The sequence below is a fragment of the Ailuropoda melanoleuca genome, chromosome 7 (assembly GCF_002007445.2).
Source record: "Ailuropoda melanoleuca isolate Jingjing chromosome 7, ASM200744v2, whole genome shotgun sequence".
In the NCBI taxonomy this organism is placed as follows: Eukaryota; Metazoa; Chordata; class Mammalia; order Carnivora; family Ursidae; genus Ailuropoda; species Ailuropoda melanoleuca.
This window is the reverse complement of record NC_048224.1, coordinates 15,886,060-15,906,118: the sequence shown is the minus strand read 5'-3', so window position 1 is coordinate 15,906,118 and position 20,059 is coordinate 15,886,060. Positions and strand designations below refer to the sequence as shown.

General features: G+C 38.6%; 1 protein-coding gene across 12 annotated transcripts in view; it reads left to right on the top strand.

Moving 5' to 3' along the window:
• ELAVL2 (ELAV like RNA binding protein 2) overlaps positions 1-18,632 on the top strand; it is a 140,211-nt gene extending 121,579 nt beyond the window's left edge. For 8 of the 12 annotated variants that reach the window (XM_034663990.1, XM_034663988.1, XM_034663984.1 and 5 more), the window contains 4 exons: positions 3,043-3,196; positions 6,688-6,913; positions 14,591-14,629; positions 15,227-18,632. In XM_034663990.1, coding sequence (XP_034519881.1) covers positions 3,043-3,196; positions 6,688-6,913; positions 14,591-14,629; positions 15,227-15,557 — 750 coding nt within the window. In that variant the 3' untranslated portion in view covers positions 15,558-18,632. The remainder of the gene's footprint in view (positions 1-3,042; positions 3,197-6,687; positions 6,914-14,590; positions 14,630-15,226) is intronic. The other 4 variants (XM_034663985.1, XM_034663983.1, XM_034663986.1 and 1 more) reach the window with 3 other exon arrangements.
• Positions 18,633-20,059: the final 1,427 nt, after the last annotated feature.

Genomic DNA, 20,059 nt, shown 5'->3' with positions numbered 1-20,059 from the left:
GGGGGGGGGGGAAGGGTGCCACATGACACGTAGGGCCACCTGGGGAAGCATCAGGGATGGTCAAGAGGCAGAGAGGAGCGCAGGGCATGGCCCAGGGCTTCTTTTTTGGAGTTCCTAGTGGGAAGTAAAGGGCCAGGCAGATTAGGTGTGCTCAGTTTAGCTTTGGTTAGTTTGAATAATACTGGAGGGTTCTAGCTGTAGGGGGTAGGGGTTGTTGTCAGGATTCTGGCCCTGGGGTTAGGACAGGGGGAAATAGGCTTGGTATGTGAGAATTTGATGGAGGAGTTATGGGTGTAGACTCTGGATTTGTTGTTTACATATCAAAAGCATGCTCAGAGGGGAGTTATTTACTATCTCCCAATAAGTAGCTATTCCTAGGAGGGTCAGTCTCTCCAGGATCAAGGCCCCAAATGCTAGAGCATCAAGAATACAGAAAATAAAATATTGTCAGTACAGGCTGAGAATTAAAGAAACAATGTGAACTTAAGACCAGACATTGAAGGGGGAGAAAAAAAAGCAGATAACATAACTGACCCAAGTATGTTTTCAAAGCTTTTATATAAGCACTGAATATAAACTGGTTTTCCTAAATATATTTTAGGATAACTTTTAAAACACTCCACCCACACTCCTCTGAAATGCACAGAGCAGTAAATGTCACTGCATGAGTAAATTATTCTGGAACACAGTAATGGTCTCAGGTTACTCTCAACTTTAATGGTCTGTGTCTTTATATTCTCAGATGCGTGTAGAGGTAAATAATATTTATAGTCACCTAGGTTTTTAGGTTCTGTGCTAAGAATTTTACGTAGATTAGAAATTATTTTATTAATTATTCCTAATAACCATACAAAGAGGGTACACAGTTATGTGGTAATAGACTCGCATAATTTATGCAAGTTCACAGAGCCTTCAATGAATTGCATGTAGTTTTGAACCCAGGCATACTGGTTAGAGAGCTGTCCCCTGTAACTACATTACACTACCTAACGCCTTGCTTGAGCTCCTGGAGTGGCTGCCTGCCTCCAAGGCCTGCTTCATCAGCCCCTGAAAGGGAGCCTCCCAAGTTTGAGAATGTACAGATGCTTACTCTGTTGGTCGTGGGAAGTGGTGCTTCCTAAAGGGAACACTTCAGTCACATGATCCAGAGAAGACTAACAGCTGACTTGCTGGGAGCTCCCTGCGCTCAAAGCAAGAGTTTAAGTGGTGGGATTTTTAGCTTACCCGGGTAATTGAGGATTGTGCTTTAGAAAAGAAATTGGGTATTCATTTTTTCACATCACTGAGTGCATATGTAGTTCATTTGTTTTGTTTTTCAGTTCATAGCAGTCCCCAGAACTACGTTCCTCTTGAATTACTTTGGTGATCACTTGGAGTTTTCCTTCATTTCTTACTTTTCACTTACATTTAAGTTCCCCAATCTTCGTTCTTCTTAAGCGGTTAGGCGTAGAGAAAGAGCGCTTGTGAATAGTTACCTATCTTCTCTCTACCACTATTCCAGATTCCTTGTGTTCGTCGGACAGGTCAGTGTTCACTTGACTTCAGATATAGTCTTTGGACCAACAGGTGTATTTTTACTTGTTAATGAGCAAATTTGTTGAATAAAGGGTAAGAATATTAAATGTTAACACTAGTGGGGGAGGGATGAAAGATGGCAAGACTTCTATAAAGTAGAATAAAACCTGGCACTTTTTTTTCCCCCTGAAAAGCCAAAAATAAAAAGGTGATAACACTGGATGTAATTTAAACCATGTAGAAAATATTGGAAAATACCAGAAGCTTGTTTAAATTGAAAAGATAGTTTCTCTGTTGTTTTTGTAATGAACAATGGACTAGATTAAAGGTGGATACTAATAGATAAAAGTAGCAAGCAGAAGTTATCATGTGATGGTAATTGAACAAATCCATCTGAGTTAGACCCATTGGCCATTTTTATGAATGATATGAAAGATGGGGGGTGGTATATTGTGGAGTTTTTGCAGTTAGACAGTCCAGGAAAGCTCAGAATTAAACCAGAGGGAATGTGGTCAGGACTAGCACATGAGACTTAGAGCTATCTGAAAATTGGCAGAGATAGTTGTAAGCAAAGAGCCATCGATTATAATTTGGGCAAGCTCTTGATGACTGCATGAACTGTCCCTTAAATCCTGTGGTCTAGCAAGCCGCTATGGACCCACAGGATCAGTGGGGTATTAGATGGGTTTTACTCAGCAAATATTCAAGCATCTACCACATGCCAAGATATCGAGGATAACCAGGATAAGAAAGAGAGATGTAGTTCCTTAGAGCATGGAGCTTACGTGAAGAATGTTGATTACAAATAAATACAGACAGACTTATTTTGTCTTCCATCCTTCTAGAATTATGGACACTATATCTTAAAGAGAGGAAGCTTTTTGAAAGGATACGTAAAATGGTAGGTAGAGCCAATAAAGGGACTTAAGACATTTTGGAAAATCAATGTTACGGAGACTTGTGGACAAGAAGACAATAAGCAAAGAATAACAAGGGATATAGCTCATTCACATACTTAAATTTCTGGGAGTTTAGGGATGATAGAAAGTTATTTTGGTGGTGAATCAAAAAGGCATACTTACTGATAATAGGATGACTTTTTAGAAACTTTGTGCCACCACCTGTAGAGATGGGAGAGGCTCAAAAACAGGTCACAGAAATGTGTTGGATGAATTTGGAGTCCTTAAGCTTCATTATTTGATTGAGCCTACCTTCCTAGTTTAGGGGTTTGGCCCCACTGAGGACAACCTATTACCATGAGTACTACTGTACTATGCCATTTGTTTTGAAAACCTGCAAACCTAGGGATAAATATTCTCTTTTCTTCCCCGTAGTGGAGTGGCATTTCCCCTTTGTTGAGCATTTCTCCAGAAATGAGTAAAACTGTTTTTGCCAGACTTGCTTTAACTTCATTGTTTGTTATGTGCTCCGTATGGAAGAGCTGCTGACTAACTTTAGACAGTCTTTGAGTTTCTGAAGGAGGTAACTGAGTGTGCATAGATGCTTAATTTCATTTTCCTTTCCTAGGTTTCCTATGCTCGCCCAAGTTCAGCTTCTATCAGAGATGCGAATTTGTACGTCAGCGGACTTCCGAAAACAATGACCCAGAAGGAGTTGGAGCAGCTTTTTTCACAATATGGACGCATCATTACTTCTCGTATTCTTGTTGACCAGGTCACTGGTAAGTAGGCAGCTGCTCTAGACACTCTTTTACACTTTCTGAGTGGCAGATTGTGAAATATTCTGCCTTTCCATACGGCAATCTTGCCTCTGTAACACATCAAAGGTATATGTGGACCAGAAAATGCAATTTTCTGCTGGAATTGTTCATAAATATGCATGGATAAAAATAGATTGTGGAGTGGAGTGAGTGAGCTTGAGTCATTTCCACCCCGAAGGGGCAGGTTCGAAGTCTGTTTTATGGCATGTAATAAATTTGTAGATGATATAATCCTCATTTCCAAGCTGCTGCGTGAAAAAAGCCCCTATCCTCCTCATAAAGTACTCCTCCTGATAAATAGTCTTGTTTTTTGTAAAAAGCATAGTTTAACACAGCAGTGTGTACCTAGTTCTCTAAGGGAGGATGGCACTGTGTCCACACCAGCTGTTCAGGCTGTTTTCTAGGTCCATGCTGTGTTAGATGGGCATGTGTAAGAGTTTGACATTTTGAATGTTAAAAATTTATTTTATACCTGGTATAACTTTTGACCAAACCGAAATGAGAAGACTAATAGGTTTATTAAAACTTTTGTAAGGGAGCTCTTCTGCCAAGGCTTTAAAAAAAAATTAGCAATATAGATTTAATTATGGGTTTTAAGAATAAATTAATAATTTTCAGTTATAAAAACAATGCTTACTCTTTTTAAAAGCATACCGAAAACAGAGAAACATGGTAAGGAGGGGGAAATTAACTGTAGTGCCATATGCTCAAGCAGTCCCATTAAGATTTTGTGGGTTTTGAGGAAAACATAGATTTTCCTCTTTAGTTTTCTTTGTGTTTCTTCCTTTTCTTTCCTCTCACTTTCCCTGTTTCCTTTCTCCTCTCTCTCTCTTCTAATACCAGACGAGATGTGTCATCATGTGTTACAATGTCTGTTTTCTTTCTGAAGGAAGCAGTGGATAATCTCTCATGATCCTTTGTATTTCTGTAGGTCTGTTATTTTTCCTCTTTCATTTCTGATTTTGAGTCCTCTCTTTTATATTGATGTATCTGGCTAGAGGTTTATCAGTGTTGCTGATCTTTTCAAAGAAGCAGCTCCTGGTTTTCATTGATCTGTTCTATTTATTGTCTTTTTAGTTTCTATATCATTCGTTTCTGTTCTAATCTTAAAAAAAAAAAAAAAAGAAAAAGGCCATAGATTAACTACAGAATAAAATCAGGCCAAGTTTTTAATTCTTGAAGTGAAGATCTGAGTTTGAACAGAAGCAGCCCATGTTCTGCTCCCCTGTGCTGTTAATTGGCCTCATACATAAGGAGCATCATCCTTCAGAGTTCTGGGTAGAGAGCTATCTACCTTCAGATACATGCTTGGCAGAATGGCTGATAGGTTTTGCTGTATGAAGAAAAGTCTAGGAAAGGAACATAAAAAATACGGTCTCTACATCATAGCTGTGTTTTATAATCTTCCTTGTACATTCTGTCAGTCTGCTATATAACACAGACTGCTAGTCATTTAAATAGAAGAAATCCAGGTCTAGCAATCCAGATAAATTTGCTTAAAGCAACAGAAATGCCCATTTTTTGTTTCGTATCATTCATGCATTTTTAATTCATCATTTTTAATGAGAACTTGATGAGTGGGGAGTAGATTTCACTTCTGATACAGAAAGCCCATCTCTTTAACTCTGAAGCTGGGCATTGTACCAAGGCTTTGGGTTATTCTTTGTTTCCTTCCCCCCCCCCCCCTAAGATTTATTTATTTCAGAGAGAGAGAGAAAGAGGGCATGCAAGAGCGTGCACTCACAAGTGGGTGGAGAGGCAGAGGGAAAGAATCTCAAGGATACTCCCCACTGAGTTCCAAGCCAGACTTTGGGCTCCATCTCACGACCCATGAGATCTTGACCTGAGCCGAAACTAAGAGTCAGATGCTGAACGGATTGAGCCAGCCAGGCGCCCCGCTTTGGGTTATTCTGATGAATGCTCAAGTTAGAGGACCTCACGTTTACGTGACTCAGTCTTTGTGGAGGCTGTTGCATTGCTAATCTAATGCTTTCCTCACAGAACATTTAAGCTCTAGGGGTTATTAATTCTTCATTTTAGTGGATAACTAAAAGAATATGTTTATTGTGATTTCACCATTTTATCTCTAATCTTTATACTTAGGACTTTCAAGGTGAAATTATTCACTTTACCTGAAATGGAAAAGAAAACCCTGCAATTTTGTTATTCAGCCATCAGGTGGTAATAATGTACAACTGATATAACTTAAATAGGAAAGGAAAAGTGGTATGGGCTGAGATAAGTGTATATGGAAGAAATGCCTCTCCACCTTAGAATAAAATTCTAAGCCCTTGAACTTACACAGTGATAATTACAAAGCAAGTAGAACTTCAGTCCTTATTAAAGTTCCTACAAATCATGATGGTCTAGTACATTTTCTCAGCCTATCTTTCTCAGTAATCTCTCGTTCTCTTCCTCATTGACATACTCTGAATCATCTAGACTTTTCTACGTAGTAGTCCCAAGCTGGTACGGCTAGTACCAATTTGCTTGCCAAGAAGTGTTTCCCTACAACTGTTTATGTCCGGATGGCCAGCTATGGCCACCTCAAGTAGCCCATTTAAGCTAATTAAATGGAATGGGTTGGGTTTTTCTCTGCCATTTTTCAAAAGCTGGACGGGTATTTGGCCATCCCTCTGCTTTCCAATTCTTGTCCCTCAGAGTAGGGAGAGCATGAGACAGAGAATGACATTTCCATAGGAGTAATACTGCTAGAGCCAGAAAGCTTTGAGGCTTTATTTCTATTTTCTTTATTTTAAAAATGTAGGTCCTCTTTTATCTCTTTTTCTCCATAATAATACTGTTTCTCTCATAAAGTATAGCTAGTTAAAATCAGTGGGGGCAGTTTCAGGGAACCAGAAGAGCCTCTTCATTCATTTTTCTTAGCGGATCAGTATCCTATGTAATATTATTAAGTAGAACTTTATTATTTAAAAATTTAGCTGAAATATCTTTCAACCACTGTGATGTATTTTTAGCATAGCTTTTTAGCATTTTTTGCAAATGCCGGTTTTGTTCTCCTCATTACAAGAAAGGAAGCTACGGTGCCCTTCATTATCCAGTACCGTTATTTGAGAAATAGAAATCAGGCATCCTGTCATTGACATTACTAAAGGCAGGGGATTAGATGGGGGAGAGAGAAGGCGGCAGGTAGGGAGAACCCGTACATATTTGCATGCTTTCTGTTTGGGCTTATTGGTCGGCATGTAATAATGGGTATTCAGATTGTATAGATGACTTCATGCATTAAAAAAGAAATACAAAATTGTGATTCTAGACTGAATTGCTACGAAGGTAAGGTAAAGCTTTCCTCCTCCTGTGATTTTGTGGCAGATGTTATATGTGGGTGAAAACATGTTTTTGAGAAGGAAAAATTAATTTATCCTTTCTTCTCTCCCTCCCTTCTCCTTCCGCTCCCTCTTTCCCAAATCCTTCCCCAAATCTACCAATAGGCATATCAAGGGGTGTAGGGTTTATTCGATTTGACAAGCGGATTGAGGCAGAAGAAGCTATCAAAGGCCTAAATGGCCAGAAACCTCCTGGTGCCACAGAGCCAATCACTGTAAAGTTTGCTAATAATCCAAGCCAAAAAACCAATCAGGCCATCCTTTCCCAGCTGTACCAGTCTCCAAACAGAAGGTATCCAGGACCACTAGCTCAGCAGGCACAGCGTTTTAGGTAAGTCTGGTCTGGTTCTTAGCCCAGCTGCTTCACTCAGAACTCTCCGGTTCACTCTGCAGTACTTTTGTTGACAGGATTCTGGTTTGTTCTTACTGTTGGTGGTGTTTTCTTTCTTTTTCTTATGGGCACAGAGAAAACCTATTTGGTATATAGTGTCTTTTGCTAATAAGGTGGTAACAAAAAAGGACAATAAGCTATAGCAGTCAGTCTCAACTGGGGAGTAATTTTGCCCGTCGGGACATTTGGCAGCATCTGGAGACATTTATGTGGGTGTAACTTGGGTGCGGGTGCTCCTGGCGTCTCCTGGGTCGAGGTCAGGGGTACCGAACATCCTACAGTGACCAGGGTAGCCCCCAACAGAAGCAAATCGTCTCACCCCAAACATCAGTAGTGTGAGTTTGAGGAACCCTCACCTACGGAGTCCCGGGTTCTTTCTGTTTCCAGTGCTTCTGATTTCCCCTTTCTAGGTTTTTTTTTTCTTGGTAAGACTTTACTCTCGTATTTCATCTTTTAGGTCAAGCTCTTTCAGTTACTTTGTTTTATAACATGTGCACCACTATGGAGGTATAACCCGTGTGAAGACATTAAGTTTCTACAAATGGATCCCTCTCCCCTTTTAAAAATTGTTATTTCTTGTATTTTAGGGGTTGACAAACCTCCTCTGTAAAGGGCTGGATAGTAAATATTTTAGGCTTTGGGGGTCATGGTCTCTGCAGCATATAGATCCTTTTTTTAAACAGCTCTTTAAAAATGAAAAAAACATTCTTCACTCCTGGGCTATACAGAAACAGATGGCAGTGTGGATTTGGCCTGTGGGTGGTAGTTTTCAGACCCCTGTATAGTCCGTAGAATGACTATGCATCCTCATCCCAAAGAAGACATTCTGTCTTGTAGACAAGCATAAATATTTCGATTTTTCGAGTTTTAATTTAAACCTGGGGTAACAATCAAATCAAGAGTCATTTTAAAAACATCTCTAATCTGCATGTGAGAACAGTGGCTTTAAGACATTAAACACAGCACAAAGAACTTAACGGTTTCATAAGCAAAGCCACCCAGTTTTTTCCCCCAGAACATTTTTCAATATCCTTTTTGGCCATATGGTATACTGCAGCCATAATTCCATCTAACCCCATGCTAATTTTTTTTTTTTTTTTTAATCCCAAGTGCATTATCAGTTTTCTTTCTCTCCTTGCAGGGACAGAATAGTTAATTACCAAAAATAGAATCACAAATGTAGCTTAATGAGGAGTTATGTTTTTGAGCTCAAATCAACGTGCATTTTTTCATTGGGGTATTTAGAGTGCTAAAGAGTGGAGATAAAATCGGTCAGATACCTGCTTTTAAAAAAATACTCAGTTGTGTCACCTGAGGTGTGAGAAAGAAACTTGTCATAAAGACTATGTTCAGTTCCTACTTAGGATAGCTTCTGCCCTGGCAGGAGAGGTAGTACTGTCAAAAGGATCCATTTGGAACCGGATGACGGGTTACCCAGTTGATTGAGCCTGTGTTCACATTCTGCTTTAAACTTTGCGATGTTTTAAAAATAGAAACAGAAAAAACAACAACAAAAGGAAAACCAACACATTGTCAGGAAACACTGCTCCCTTTGACTGTGGTGGATGGTCAAGGCCATGGCTGCAGGGGGAAAGATGCATTGGAGCAGCTTGATACTTGCTTTTGTGGAGAAAAATCTCACAAAACTGTTTTTTGTTTGTTTGTTTTTTTAAAGCTCCACCTGTAGGTTTCCTGCGTGGCATCTTAAAGTGAATAATATTTTCTGCACATTTTGCACAAACTTGAGGGAATTTTAGAAGTGTTTCCTGGACAGCCTATCTAGTTAATTTCAGAGCTCTTTGCTGTCTTTTTAGAAAAGAGTTTTGAGCTTACTACACAGAGGGAGGTTCTTTGAGACTTACTGGTTGATTTCAACCCTGTGAAAATACAAAATGTTTGATGTTGATAGAAAGCTGTGTTCGTTTTAAATTGTTGGTTATTTCTGGTGTTTTCCATTGTAAGCTCCGGTTTCATTTTATGGTGGTTATTAAGTAAGACTGTGTTCTATGAGTTAAGACTGATTGAGGAGGAAGATCAGACCAGAGGTCTGAGGTGGCAGGATCTGCAGGAGGACGCCTCATCATTGAAATGGCGAGGTGTGCAGAAGACTTGCGGATGAGGCTGGTAACTGCTGGGTCTGCACACAGCCCCACCCAGCCCACTCCCTGCATGCTCCGTGCTTCTTCCCTGTGGGTTGGGAAGGCTTTCCAGAGTGTTCTGATGGTCAAATTTATTATCTTTCTAAATATCTTTCTGCCCATCCTTTGCTGTTATCTTTTTGTTCCATATGTTAAGTTGAAATTCTTCCTTTCTTTAACTCCGAGGAAAAGAAATCCTGAAAACGGGAGTAAGAATTGTCTGTTGTAAGGGAAACAGGGTTTCAGAAAATGGAGATTTTTATTGTCCTTTCAAATTCCTTACTCTCTGGTCTCTATGGCCCTCTGTTCCTTCCTTTCATAAGCTCTGTGTAGATAGTAAGTAATGAACTAGTCTTTGAGCTCAGTGAAAGTGCTTGGTCTAGACTCCATGTTAGAAGAAATAGGGAGCCTTTATTCCTAGAGTTCAGGTTTAACCTGATGTATGTTTGGTTGCTTTTAATACTTTAAAAACTTGGTTGTCACTACCTTTATTCCCCTCTCCACCCCCCTAACCCCGTTGAATTAAAGTTGAATCTTCTTTCTCTTCAGTAAGACCGTTGAATTAAGGACTTGCTTGTTTTGTTGGTATTTTACTCCTCCCTCATTCAAGTCTAGATCATTACAGAAATATTTTGTCGCTAACATCTGTGTCCTAATGCTCTTAGCCTTCAGTTTGTCACCTTCCAGCAGACACTTAGAACATTTCTCACTGTGTTTTTTATGTTGTCATAGTACCTTGGGAGTTGAAAGAGATTGGAGAATACAAGTTATAAGTATTATAATAATAGTCAAGGATATTTTTAATATTCATGAAATGCACCATATCTTTTAAGGTAAAAAAAAATTGTCAAACCCATGCAATAAGGGTTAAGTTTAAAAGTGGGCTTGTGAAGTTTATGACTCAGTCAACCCATACGAATAGATAGAGAATTATTTTAACATGAGCACTGCTGATCTAATATGCTTACTTAATTGACTACAGTTTTCAAAATAAAACCATCCTTATTTATTTGGATGGATAGTGTAATTCAAGCCTCTTAAGTATATTTTTGGGACACAGTGTCAGAATTAAGCTTTCAGCCAAATTTTTCATCTCTCTTCTTGTGGAGCAGCTTTAATTTTATTGAATGTGATCTAGTCTAATGGCCTGTGTGCCTGCTTCTGTAAGCCTTCATGCATTTTTAAAGGAGCCTTTTAAATCCGTGCTTGTGTTGCGTTGAAGGCATGTGCTCGTTGCTATCATAATTTCCTCTTGGAAGAAACTGATATCAGTCCTGAATAATTTTTTTTTTTTTTTTCTGTTAGAGGGTAGATGACACCATCTAATAGGATAAGGGGGTAAGTTGATGATCTTGTGGTTTAACTTCAAAGCATGTCTTGGCCAGTGCTTTGGAGAGATTTTGAGAACCATTATTTGTAGAGTTCAGAGTTGCACTTACTTACCCATTAGGAATCTCTCTTTATATTTTTATTTCTGACTTTAAACTGACTTCACATTTCCCTTTCTACTTGCATGTGGGCCTCCCCATAGTCTGTCAGCTCAATTTCTTGGAAACTAAGTAGGTGTTTTCTTTTTGTAGACCTCTAACTTTGAAATGGGAATGCTTTACCTGATTTGGTTCTATTCAAAATATCGCTTAGTCTGAGTTGTAGTCCTATTGAGAGAAAAATGTTCATACACATATCCCCAGTATATATATTTTCATAAGTTATATGAACATGGGCTGGTGCTATTACATTCATGAACTCATAAACCCTAATCAAACATAGAAAATACAGATAAAGATGAAAGAAACAATATATTAAATTTCTTGCTTATTATGCTGACTGACTTTTCATTTATCCAGTATCTTAATAAATTCTATATCAATAAAAAAGATTCATAAAATTATCTTGGTAATTTTGAACTTCATGTTAGATTATTTCGTGTCTAACCTCATAGTGGACTTTGCACTAGGAAGAGGAGAAATAATCAGAAATAGCAGCTCTCCCTGTTTTTGTTTACTTGGGCTTCTTTTACTGGAGTCATCCTGACTCTGATGAGGATGATTTTTATAGAAATCTTTGTGAAGCTACCTCTTCTTGGAGGGTTATTTTAATTAAAGCTAGGTTTCCCTTTCTAATCCTCCAAATCCACTTAATGTGTTATTTGTAAAGTGGATTATATCCAAGCTACAGAACTGGGGAAAAGTTTCACTGTCCCTTGAGGACTGCTCAGTCTTCCCTCAGGAAAGTAAGCAATGCATATGGACGGAGTGAGGGTACTGGGTGTAGTGCATCCATTAAATTTGAGTAAAGAATATTTTTAAAGTTAAAAGTATCTTTTTAATGGACTCTTCTCTTGCCACACTTTAGTACATTGTCATCCCCGCCCCCCCGGCCCGGATTATTCTGGAGACTACTAACTTGGTCTCCATTAAATATCGGCTTCTGTTTTTAAACGACCGCATAGAAAAGGTGGCTGTCCTCGAGCTCTGGACACACCCAGCAAAGGTGTATAATTCTGGAGAGTAATAGTGGTCCTATGTCTGAGCGAACTGTAAACTAGGCAATTATGAGAGAAGATGCTTAGTGTACAGTTTTCCAGCTGCTACAAGATTTGGGGTGCATAGTGCTCATGTGGAGCGCACCGACTGCTTTCTTCCAGCTCCCGTGAGAAACAGTGTGTGGCGCCAAGAGAGCAGGGAAAACTGCTCGGTCCAACTGCATGCAGGCTGGAGTTTTCAGCCCTGCCTAGGTCCTGTTTCTTAGGTCCTATGCTCCTCCTTGCTCTCCTTGTTAATGGGGGATGTGGGAGAGAGGAGGAAGGGAGGAAGGAGATGGTGGTGGCAGGGTGGGGGTTTAGACAGATAACTTGGCTTAAGTTCCAAAAGACTGAATTTTTTCTAAAAGTGGGTACTGAGGGAAGAAATCAGTGGTCAGGATCACGGATTCGTGATTTCGTAAGTGGGGCACATGGGAGGCCCACCGAGAGGGGTCCTCAGAGATCCTACTGTAAAAGTCCTAGGCCTCCTGCCTGGGGGATCCTTGCGTAGAGAATGGTGAATGAGACGTCTCTCCCTAACACATGTAATTCACTCCTGGGGCAGTTTTGGTTTCCATCCTGTCTTGAAAATACTGAAAACTTAGGAGATTTCATCTCTGGACTTCCGGTTGGTATAGTAAGCTGATGGGGGCAAAGTGTGACACTCCCTACTTGGGCAGAGATGGTATAACTCTATTTTGAGTGAATCGATAAGGTGTCTCTGTGTCTGGGCCCTTCAGCACTTTGGAAGGAGCCTTCAATTGCCATTGTTTTCTACAGGTATCGTATGCCGAATGCATTCTTTATTGATCGTTCCAGTAATCGTATGAAATTATCTGTATCAGATTACTTTATGGTTGGTGATACTAAGTTGTACGCATCTTTATTTCTGGTGTTTGTGGCCTTTCTTTTGGCTTATAAAGGCATGATGTCTTTGACTTACTGCCTCTGCAGAAAACCAAGCCCTCCCACCTGTGTACTTTTCCACACATGTGCTTTCTCCTTGCGTGTGCAAACAGGCTCCCCAGCCAGTCCTCCTGATACTTTACCTTCTGGATTAAGTAGTTATGGATAGTATTTGTAAACATATTGCTCTATTTGTCAAGAGATAGTTATTGTAAACCTGCAGTGATCCGGGCCTGTGCTTTATGCTTAGTGGCACAATGGGGAATGAACATGTCCCTGCTTCTGAGAGGGTGTTGGGGCAAGACAGACACACACAGATGAGGATCCATTGTCATTGTGATTTGTTCTGTTTCCTTGGACTTTGCATTACATCAGCTCAGTTATTTCTTTCCATTTTTACAAAACACACAAAATGCCCAGAAGTGATTGTGGACAGGAATGTGTGAAGATTCTTTTTCCAATTATAAAGACCAGAAAGAGATGTTTTTTGGCTTTTAGAAAACTAGAAGCGATTGCTTTCTCATGTGTGCCCTAGCCTCATTTGAGGCCACAGGTTAGACAATAACATTGAGGCATTTTTCAGACTTACCTTTCATAGGTGTTAAAGAAACTGTTGCCCCTGCCTCGGGTCTCACTTGGAAAGTGTTGAACATTGTGGCAGTTGAGGGTGGTTCTGTCTACCATAAGCTAGGCCCCGCTCCTCTGAATGTGTGTAATTAATTGGTACACATTATGGAAATTTGGAACATCAGAATGGTCTCTAGAATCAAGTATAATAAAATCAACTTAATCTTTGAAATAGGAAAAGGCTGGAGTTTTTTGAAGAGGACCTGTCCACCCCCAATTACATTGTTTTAAATTTTTCAGAGAAGTTCACATTGGTTGGTTTGTTTCTGCCTGGCTTCTGAGACCTTGACTAGAGCTACACTTCTGTAGCATAGAATAAACATCAGTCTTGGGGTCTGAACTCTTTGCCCTGTTGCTCACTGGAGCAATGAGTCGGCCGTCTTCCTCTGCCCCTTAGTTGAGCATATGGAGAAATGGCAGATTGAGCTGATACTGTCTGTAAGGTTCTTTCTACCTGTAATACACCATATTGTAAGAAATGAAAGTCAGAGTTGAGAGGTTGAAGGGAAATTTATGGAATATTGTTGTCACTGTTTACTAGCCCTGTGGTCTTTGGCAAGTCACTTAATTGGTGTGCCTTGGTAAACACAGGAGTCAATGGAGTTATAAAACTTAATGATAAAAAACAAAATTCAGCTGAGTAAATTTGAACATCAAATTGGCTTTATTCTACAATTTGTGAATCAGGCAGCATTTCACCTAGCAAATAGAAAGGAGTTCCAAGGAGCTGTACAAAATGGAAGGCTTTAACAGGCAGAAAGGAGCAGGAAAAGGGACATTTCTAACAAAGAGTGGATTGTTTCAGGCAGGGTCACCTTCCTTTGGGGGAAGGGTGAGGGTCTTTTCAGGCAAAGTACCTCACTACAACTGACCAGGTAATTCCAGCTTGACTGATTGAAATCTGTATTCTTGAACCTACTGTTCGATTAGATATTAAATCTTGGTTTGCTGACTTGGGGCTCAGCACAGGTGACTCCATTCGAGGCCTGTTTTCTTCCTCCCTGCTCCTCCTCCTCCACTTCCTCCGCCGCCTCCTCCTTTTTCTTTTTCTTAACGGTAGTATAAAGTACATGTCGGTGCATGTGGAGCCCTTAAAATTTACCTGGTAATAGGTGAGAGCCCACAGATGAACTGCGGCGGAGCCTCCACATTTCCTCTCTGAATGGTTTCCTCAAATGACCACTTACATTTCTCCTCTATGGCTCTGATCACCGTAGGGATAAACTGTATCCATTGGAAGAACTAGTGTCTTAGGGCAGTGGGTACTCGTTCTTTCAGGAATATGAAAAGACCCAGAGTTTTGAGACTTCACATAGAATTAACATACAAATCTCCCCTTGGAAGACGGCAGTAACAAACCCGCTTTCTTGCACATTAAGGGGAAAATTAAAAACTGAAGTTTGCTAAATGTATGTTTTGCAGGTTGGACAATCTGCTCAATATGGCTTATGGAGTAAAGAGGTAATGATAGAGGTTCATGATACTCATAATCCCTTCCCATAATTGATTAGTTTCTTTGATTTTGGGAGTGACACCCTTCATGAGTTTGTGTTCAGTTTTCTTTTGCATGTGCAACCTAGTGAAAAGTTGCTTTTTGAAGCACGGTTGATATATTTTTATACCACTGGATGCCACCTGGTCTTTAAAAACCCCATTATTTGTTTTATATTGCATTGCGACGCTATAGCATGTGTGTGTGTGTGTTGGTATCCCCTCCCCCCAATCCTGCTTAATTCATGAAGCCACTTCTAAATATATTCTAAATATATTTCTTTGGTATTGTGGGTCATATTATTCAACACAGCATATAATGGCCATTTCATAATTTATTAATACCTTGTCAATATAGCATGTCACTGCAAGCCACACACAGACCTTGGTTGAAACATCAGATGGTTGTATGTATCTGTTGGAGGGGAGGGGGTTACTGAAACTCTTGGGATGGGAGGGGAAAAGAAACATCCATTGCTGTAACCAACCTCTGTTTCTATTTGTGTGTGTGTATGTGGTGTGTGTGTGTGTGTGCACGCGTGTATGTGTGTTTCCTATTTTGTTTAGTAGGTTTTCTCCAATGACCATTGATGGAATGACCAGTTTGGCTGGAATTAATATCCCTGGGCACCCAGGAACAGGGTGGTGTATTTTTGTGTACAACCTGGCTCCTGACGCAGATGAGAGTATCCTGTGGCAAATGTTTGGGCCTTTTGGAGCTGTCACCAACGTGAAGGTCATCCGTGACTTTAACACCAATAAATGCAAAGGTTTTGGATTTGTGACTATGACAAACTATGATGAGGCTGCCATGGCGATAGCTAGCCTCAATGGATACCGTCTGGGAGACAGAGTACTGCAGGTCTCCTTTAAGACAAACAAAACGCACAAAGCCTAATGAGCTCTTGTCCTCAGTCCATTTATATATGAAAACTATACAACAAAGGCAAGTTAAGAGAAACTTTATACATTAGTAAATGTCTTTGTAAGTCAGTGTTGAGATGGGGATAAAACGACTACTTAGCATCCTAAGAAATATGTGAGATTTTTTATTGCTAGTATTTGAATTAAAACTTCTTAAATATCTTTTATGTTTGAATATGGACAAGAGGTACAGGGTTTTTACCTGTCACATTGCATTCTATTGCCTTCTTTGAAGAAGGTGGACCTTTTAAAGTGTTTCAGCTAAGGGAAGACATTTCTTTTCTTTTTACATAACTGCCTTGAACCTGTGAGTAAATATTGAGGCTTTGTGTTGTAATTCTTCAGTTGGTTGTGTCTTTTTTCCCCCCTTTTATTTCTTTTTCTGATTAGCTTTGTGTTTGGTTTACATTTAAAGCATTGCTGTTATGTCTAAGAAAAGTATTTTGAAGTTTACATTTTTATTTATGAAGTTAAAAACAGTATTTATTTTGTAATTATGATTTGGGTTGGGGAAGGGGGGGGCTACATTATAAACGCTTATTGTAAGAATACTGGAGAACTTTTCGTAAAGCAGTACCTTGCCAAAGAGATAAGAGCCTCTTTGATGTGGGTTTAAAAAAAGCATCTATTTTTATAAAAAAGAAAATTTGGAGAAACTTTTTACTGGTCCTGGAACAAATATTTTGACTTGAATACTTTGAGAAATCTCTTCATATGACACCTAGTGAGCTTTTAAAATTTACCAGGAAATTTGCAGCGGTTGGAAAATTTAGAAAGATTTATGATGTAGAAAATACTACTTTTGAGATCTTTGTATGAAAGGAGTAGAATCAATGGGGGAAACACTGCTGGTTTCGTTTTTGTAATCACCAGTGGAGCGTCGGATCATCCTGGTTATTATGTGATAGGTGGCTCACATTGATTTGTGATTTTGAAACAAATAAAAAAAATTTACAAAAGAATATATAAGAGCAGGCAAGAAATTTAAATTACCAAGAGATGGGGGAAAAAAAAATCTGTTCTTCCTAAAGAAATCCCTTCAGATAGAGCTCATGGTGTTTAGTGATGTACTTGCAGTATTGTTTGAAGAATTGTTTTGTCTTAAGGAAAAAAGATGTTGCACATGATTTGTACTGCAGCAAATCGGCAAAAGTGATCTGAGTTGGATATATTTGAAGGTATTTTGAAAGTTACGTTCAAGGCTAACACCTGAGCTTTGTGTAATGTAAATAAGACCTTGTGTTTATGAACCTTTCAGCTAATTTGATTTTTTTTTTCCCTTACATGCCAAGTGATGTTCAGGTTTTGAATGTTTTTGTATCAGTTTTTTTCCTTTGTAAATGGCATTAACATTGTTACTTGAGGTCTTGCTTAATCACTTTTGTTGTCCTGAGGACTTGAATTTACAGTGCATCAGATTTGTTGCTAATTTTGTCTGTAGATAGTCTAGCTTCAGCTGTTTATGGTGATGCTACATTTTCGTTTATAAATATGTTTGTGGTAAAAAAAAATGAGTATAACCATAGGTTTTGAACAAATTTCCTTACATTTTTCATACAAAAATCATAAATATCTGTATGCTACTGAAATTTAACTTTGTATGATGCTTAAACCACTATTTGGGGAAATAATAAAATAAGTCTTTACCATGTATGAAAGAAATTTTAAAAAATACAAAATATTTTCTGATTAGCATCTAGCTTATAATAAATTTTCAAAAAAGCTGAAGGCAAAAATGCCTTCATCAGGATGCACTGAGAACTATATAGTTACGTCCTGCTTTTTGTATAAACTGAGATGCTCACATGCTTCCCCTTAGAACAGGCAATGTGCTATGCATAACATAGTTGTACATTATCTTTGCGGTTGCGTTGAGTTTTATTTTTTATTATTTAAAATTGTAGTTATAAAATTTTTCAGTATAGTACAGTACATATACTGTGAGGCGCGTGCTAAAGTGAATAAGCGAGTTTTCATGCTGACCCACTCAATGCTATTCAGAAATCAATTGGCTTAGCACTTTCTCATATCCTTAGGTGCATTTAGATTGTCAGAGTTAACCTTCTGCGTTTAAAAAAAAAAACTAAAAAACAAAATACATGTATATACTTAAAAAAAAAAATAAGGTTTCCCTCATGGGAAAACAGCAGCTACATGCTTCTTTCCTATACTACTGTAGCAAACCAAGGCATTGATGAGAGGGCATGCAAATTGTGCTTCACTTTACAGTGTTTATCAGAGCACTTAATAAAATGTAAGGCTGGTATTTATTTGAAGTTGTACAGTATGACTTAATTCACATCTGTTGGAATAGAAAATATATTCTGTTGAGTATTTAAGAGGCTGTACATGTTTTCTTTTGTGTTTGGATTCTTTGTACTTTTTCATGTTCAGTACATCAATAAACAAAGTTGAAGGGAAAGAACAGTGTGGTGAGTAGGTCTTTATACACATTTTGGGGGCTCCTGTGCTCAGGCTAATAAACTACCTTCTTGAGTTAAGAGGTTCTCTCAGAGCTTTAGTTGAAAGCTGTGTTATCTAAAGTAAGAATTCCAGAAGCATGTTAATTGAAGTAGAATGTGCAAAAAAAATTTTTTTGAATGACATTTCTGATAGTTAGCTTTCAAATATTACTTAATGAGTAATTTTTATAGAAATACGTGCTTTCATCTGCTAGTTGTAAAGTTTGGGTAATTGGATGCTGACATCATTCTATTGCTCTGATTTAATAATCACCAACTTTTTTTTTCCCCCTTAAACAAATGGGACTTGTCCTCACACATTTACTTGAGCTAAAGAAAAACCAAAGAGAAGGAAGATAACTTATTCTGCTTCTGCCGGCAAGGTTTAATTCACCCGTGGGATTAACTGCTGGTGTGTGAGATTTATTTTTGTTGCCCAAGTGCCAGATTGTCAAGAGACTCTTCCCTGAAATCAGAAACTCCGTTTTCCTTAGGTTAAGGCTGCTGTAGGTGGCACATGTCCACGTCAGGAACTGTGCCAACCTATGTTGCATATACATGTTTAGTTTCCATTACACATCCTTACCAGATTGGTGGAGGAAGAAAAATATTTCTTTTTTTTTTTTTTTTTTTTTTTTAAAGTTTTTTTTTTTTTTTTTCACAGAGAAANCAGCCAGCGAGAGAGGGAACACAAGCAGGGGGAGTGGGAGAGGAAGAAGCAGGCTCACAGCAGAGGAGCCTGATGTGGGGCTCGATCCCATAACGCTGGGATCACGCCCTGAGCCGAAGGCAGACGCTTAACCGCTGTGCCACCCAGGCGCCCCAGAAAAATATTTCTTGCTGATCTTCTGTGCGAAGATTCTGCTTCTATAGAATTTAAGAAAATCTGATATAATAATGAAGTCCTTTTTTTCTTTTTTTTTCTTACAAAGTATACTAAATGGCTTTTTAAAATTTGTATCTGTCAGGTTTTTTGTTTTTTGTTTTTTTGTAAAAAGCCATTGTAAAAGTAATTGTCCTGAATTCACAACTTAGTAGTCAAGAGCATAGCTGAATGACAAGACAATTCGTTTTCTTCTAACATGCAATTAATCTCAAATCTCCATACCCCCTTCTTTATTATACGAATTCAATACTCTAATTTTGTGGTATCAGAACATCTTCCCCTCACCTCTCCTCTTACGTGCTTACCGGTATTTTGACTGGTTTGCATGTCAGCAGTTCTTTTACACTTGAGCAGGTAGTGGAAAAATTCTCAGGAAAGGAGGCTGGTGAGTCTACTGGTATACTTGAGGAGAGATATTTTTTTCCCCTTAGAATCCTTTCTCCCCTCACGCTTGCAAATCATCCTAGAGTACTGCAATTCTGTGTTAGGGTTGCCAACATAAATTTTTAATCTTAACATCATTTTGCATTATTTTAATCTGATTTGAGTAAAAGTGTTAGCAATTTAGCCTTTCTGTTTAAAAAAAAAAAAACAACAACAGTTAAGAGTCCTACCCTTACTTTATAAGAGATACAAAAATGTAGTGGAAGCTTATAACATCCTGCTCAGAGAGTTACCTAGAAATAAGAAAATGCGTATATTTTAACAATAAGTATGTTGAAATTTTAGTACACTTCCAGAACAGTATGCATATACTTTTTATCGGGAGAAGATACACTTAAGAGGCATTGGTTGTGTTCCTTTGTATCTGTTACCGTATCGGAATCTCAAACAGAAGAAAACAGAAGCATTGCTAAAATCATAACGTTTATTGTTTGAAGGGCATTTATAGCTTTAGTCATGGCAGTGAATGGTTCCTTTTTCTCTCCTATTTCTTTGTATTCTTTCTCTGAAAATTCCCAGAAGTAGGCTCAGTTCCCTTTAAGTTGGAAGGATTAAAACATCTATACCATTAATAAAGACAGCCTATTGATACAAGGTTACTGAAATTAACCTCTCCAGAATTCTGGTTTATAGAAATAAACAAGTTATTTTGGCTGCTCAACACAGGTTTATTGGTTATCTGGG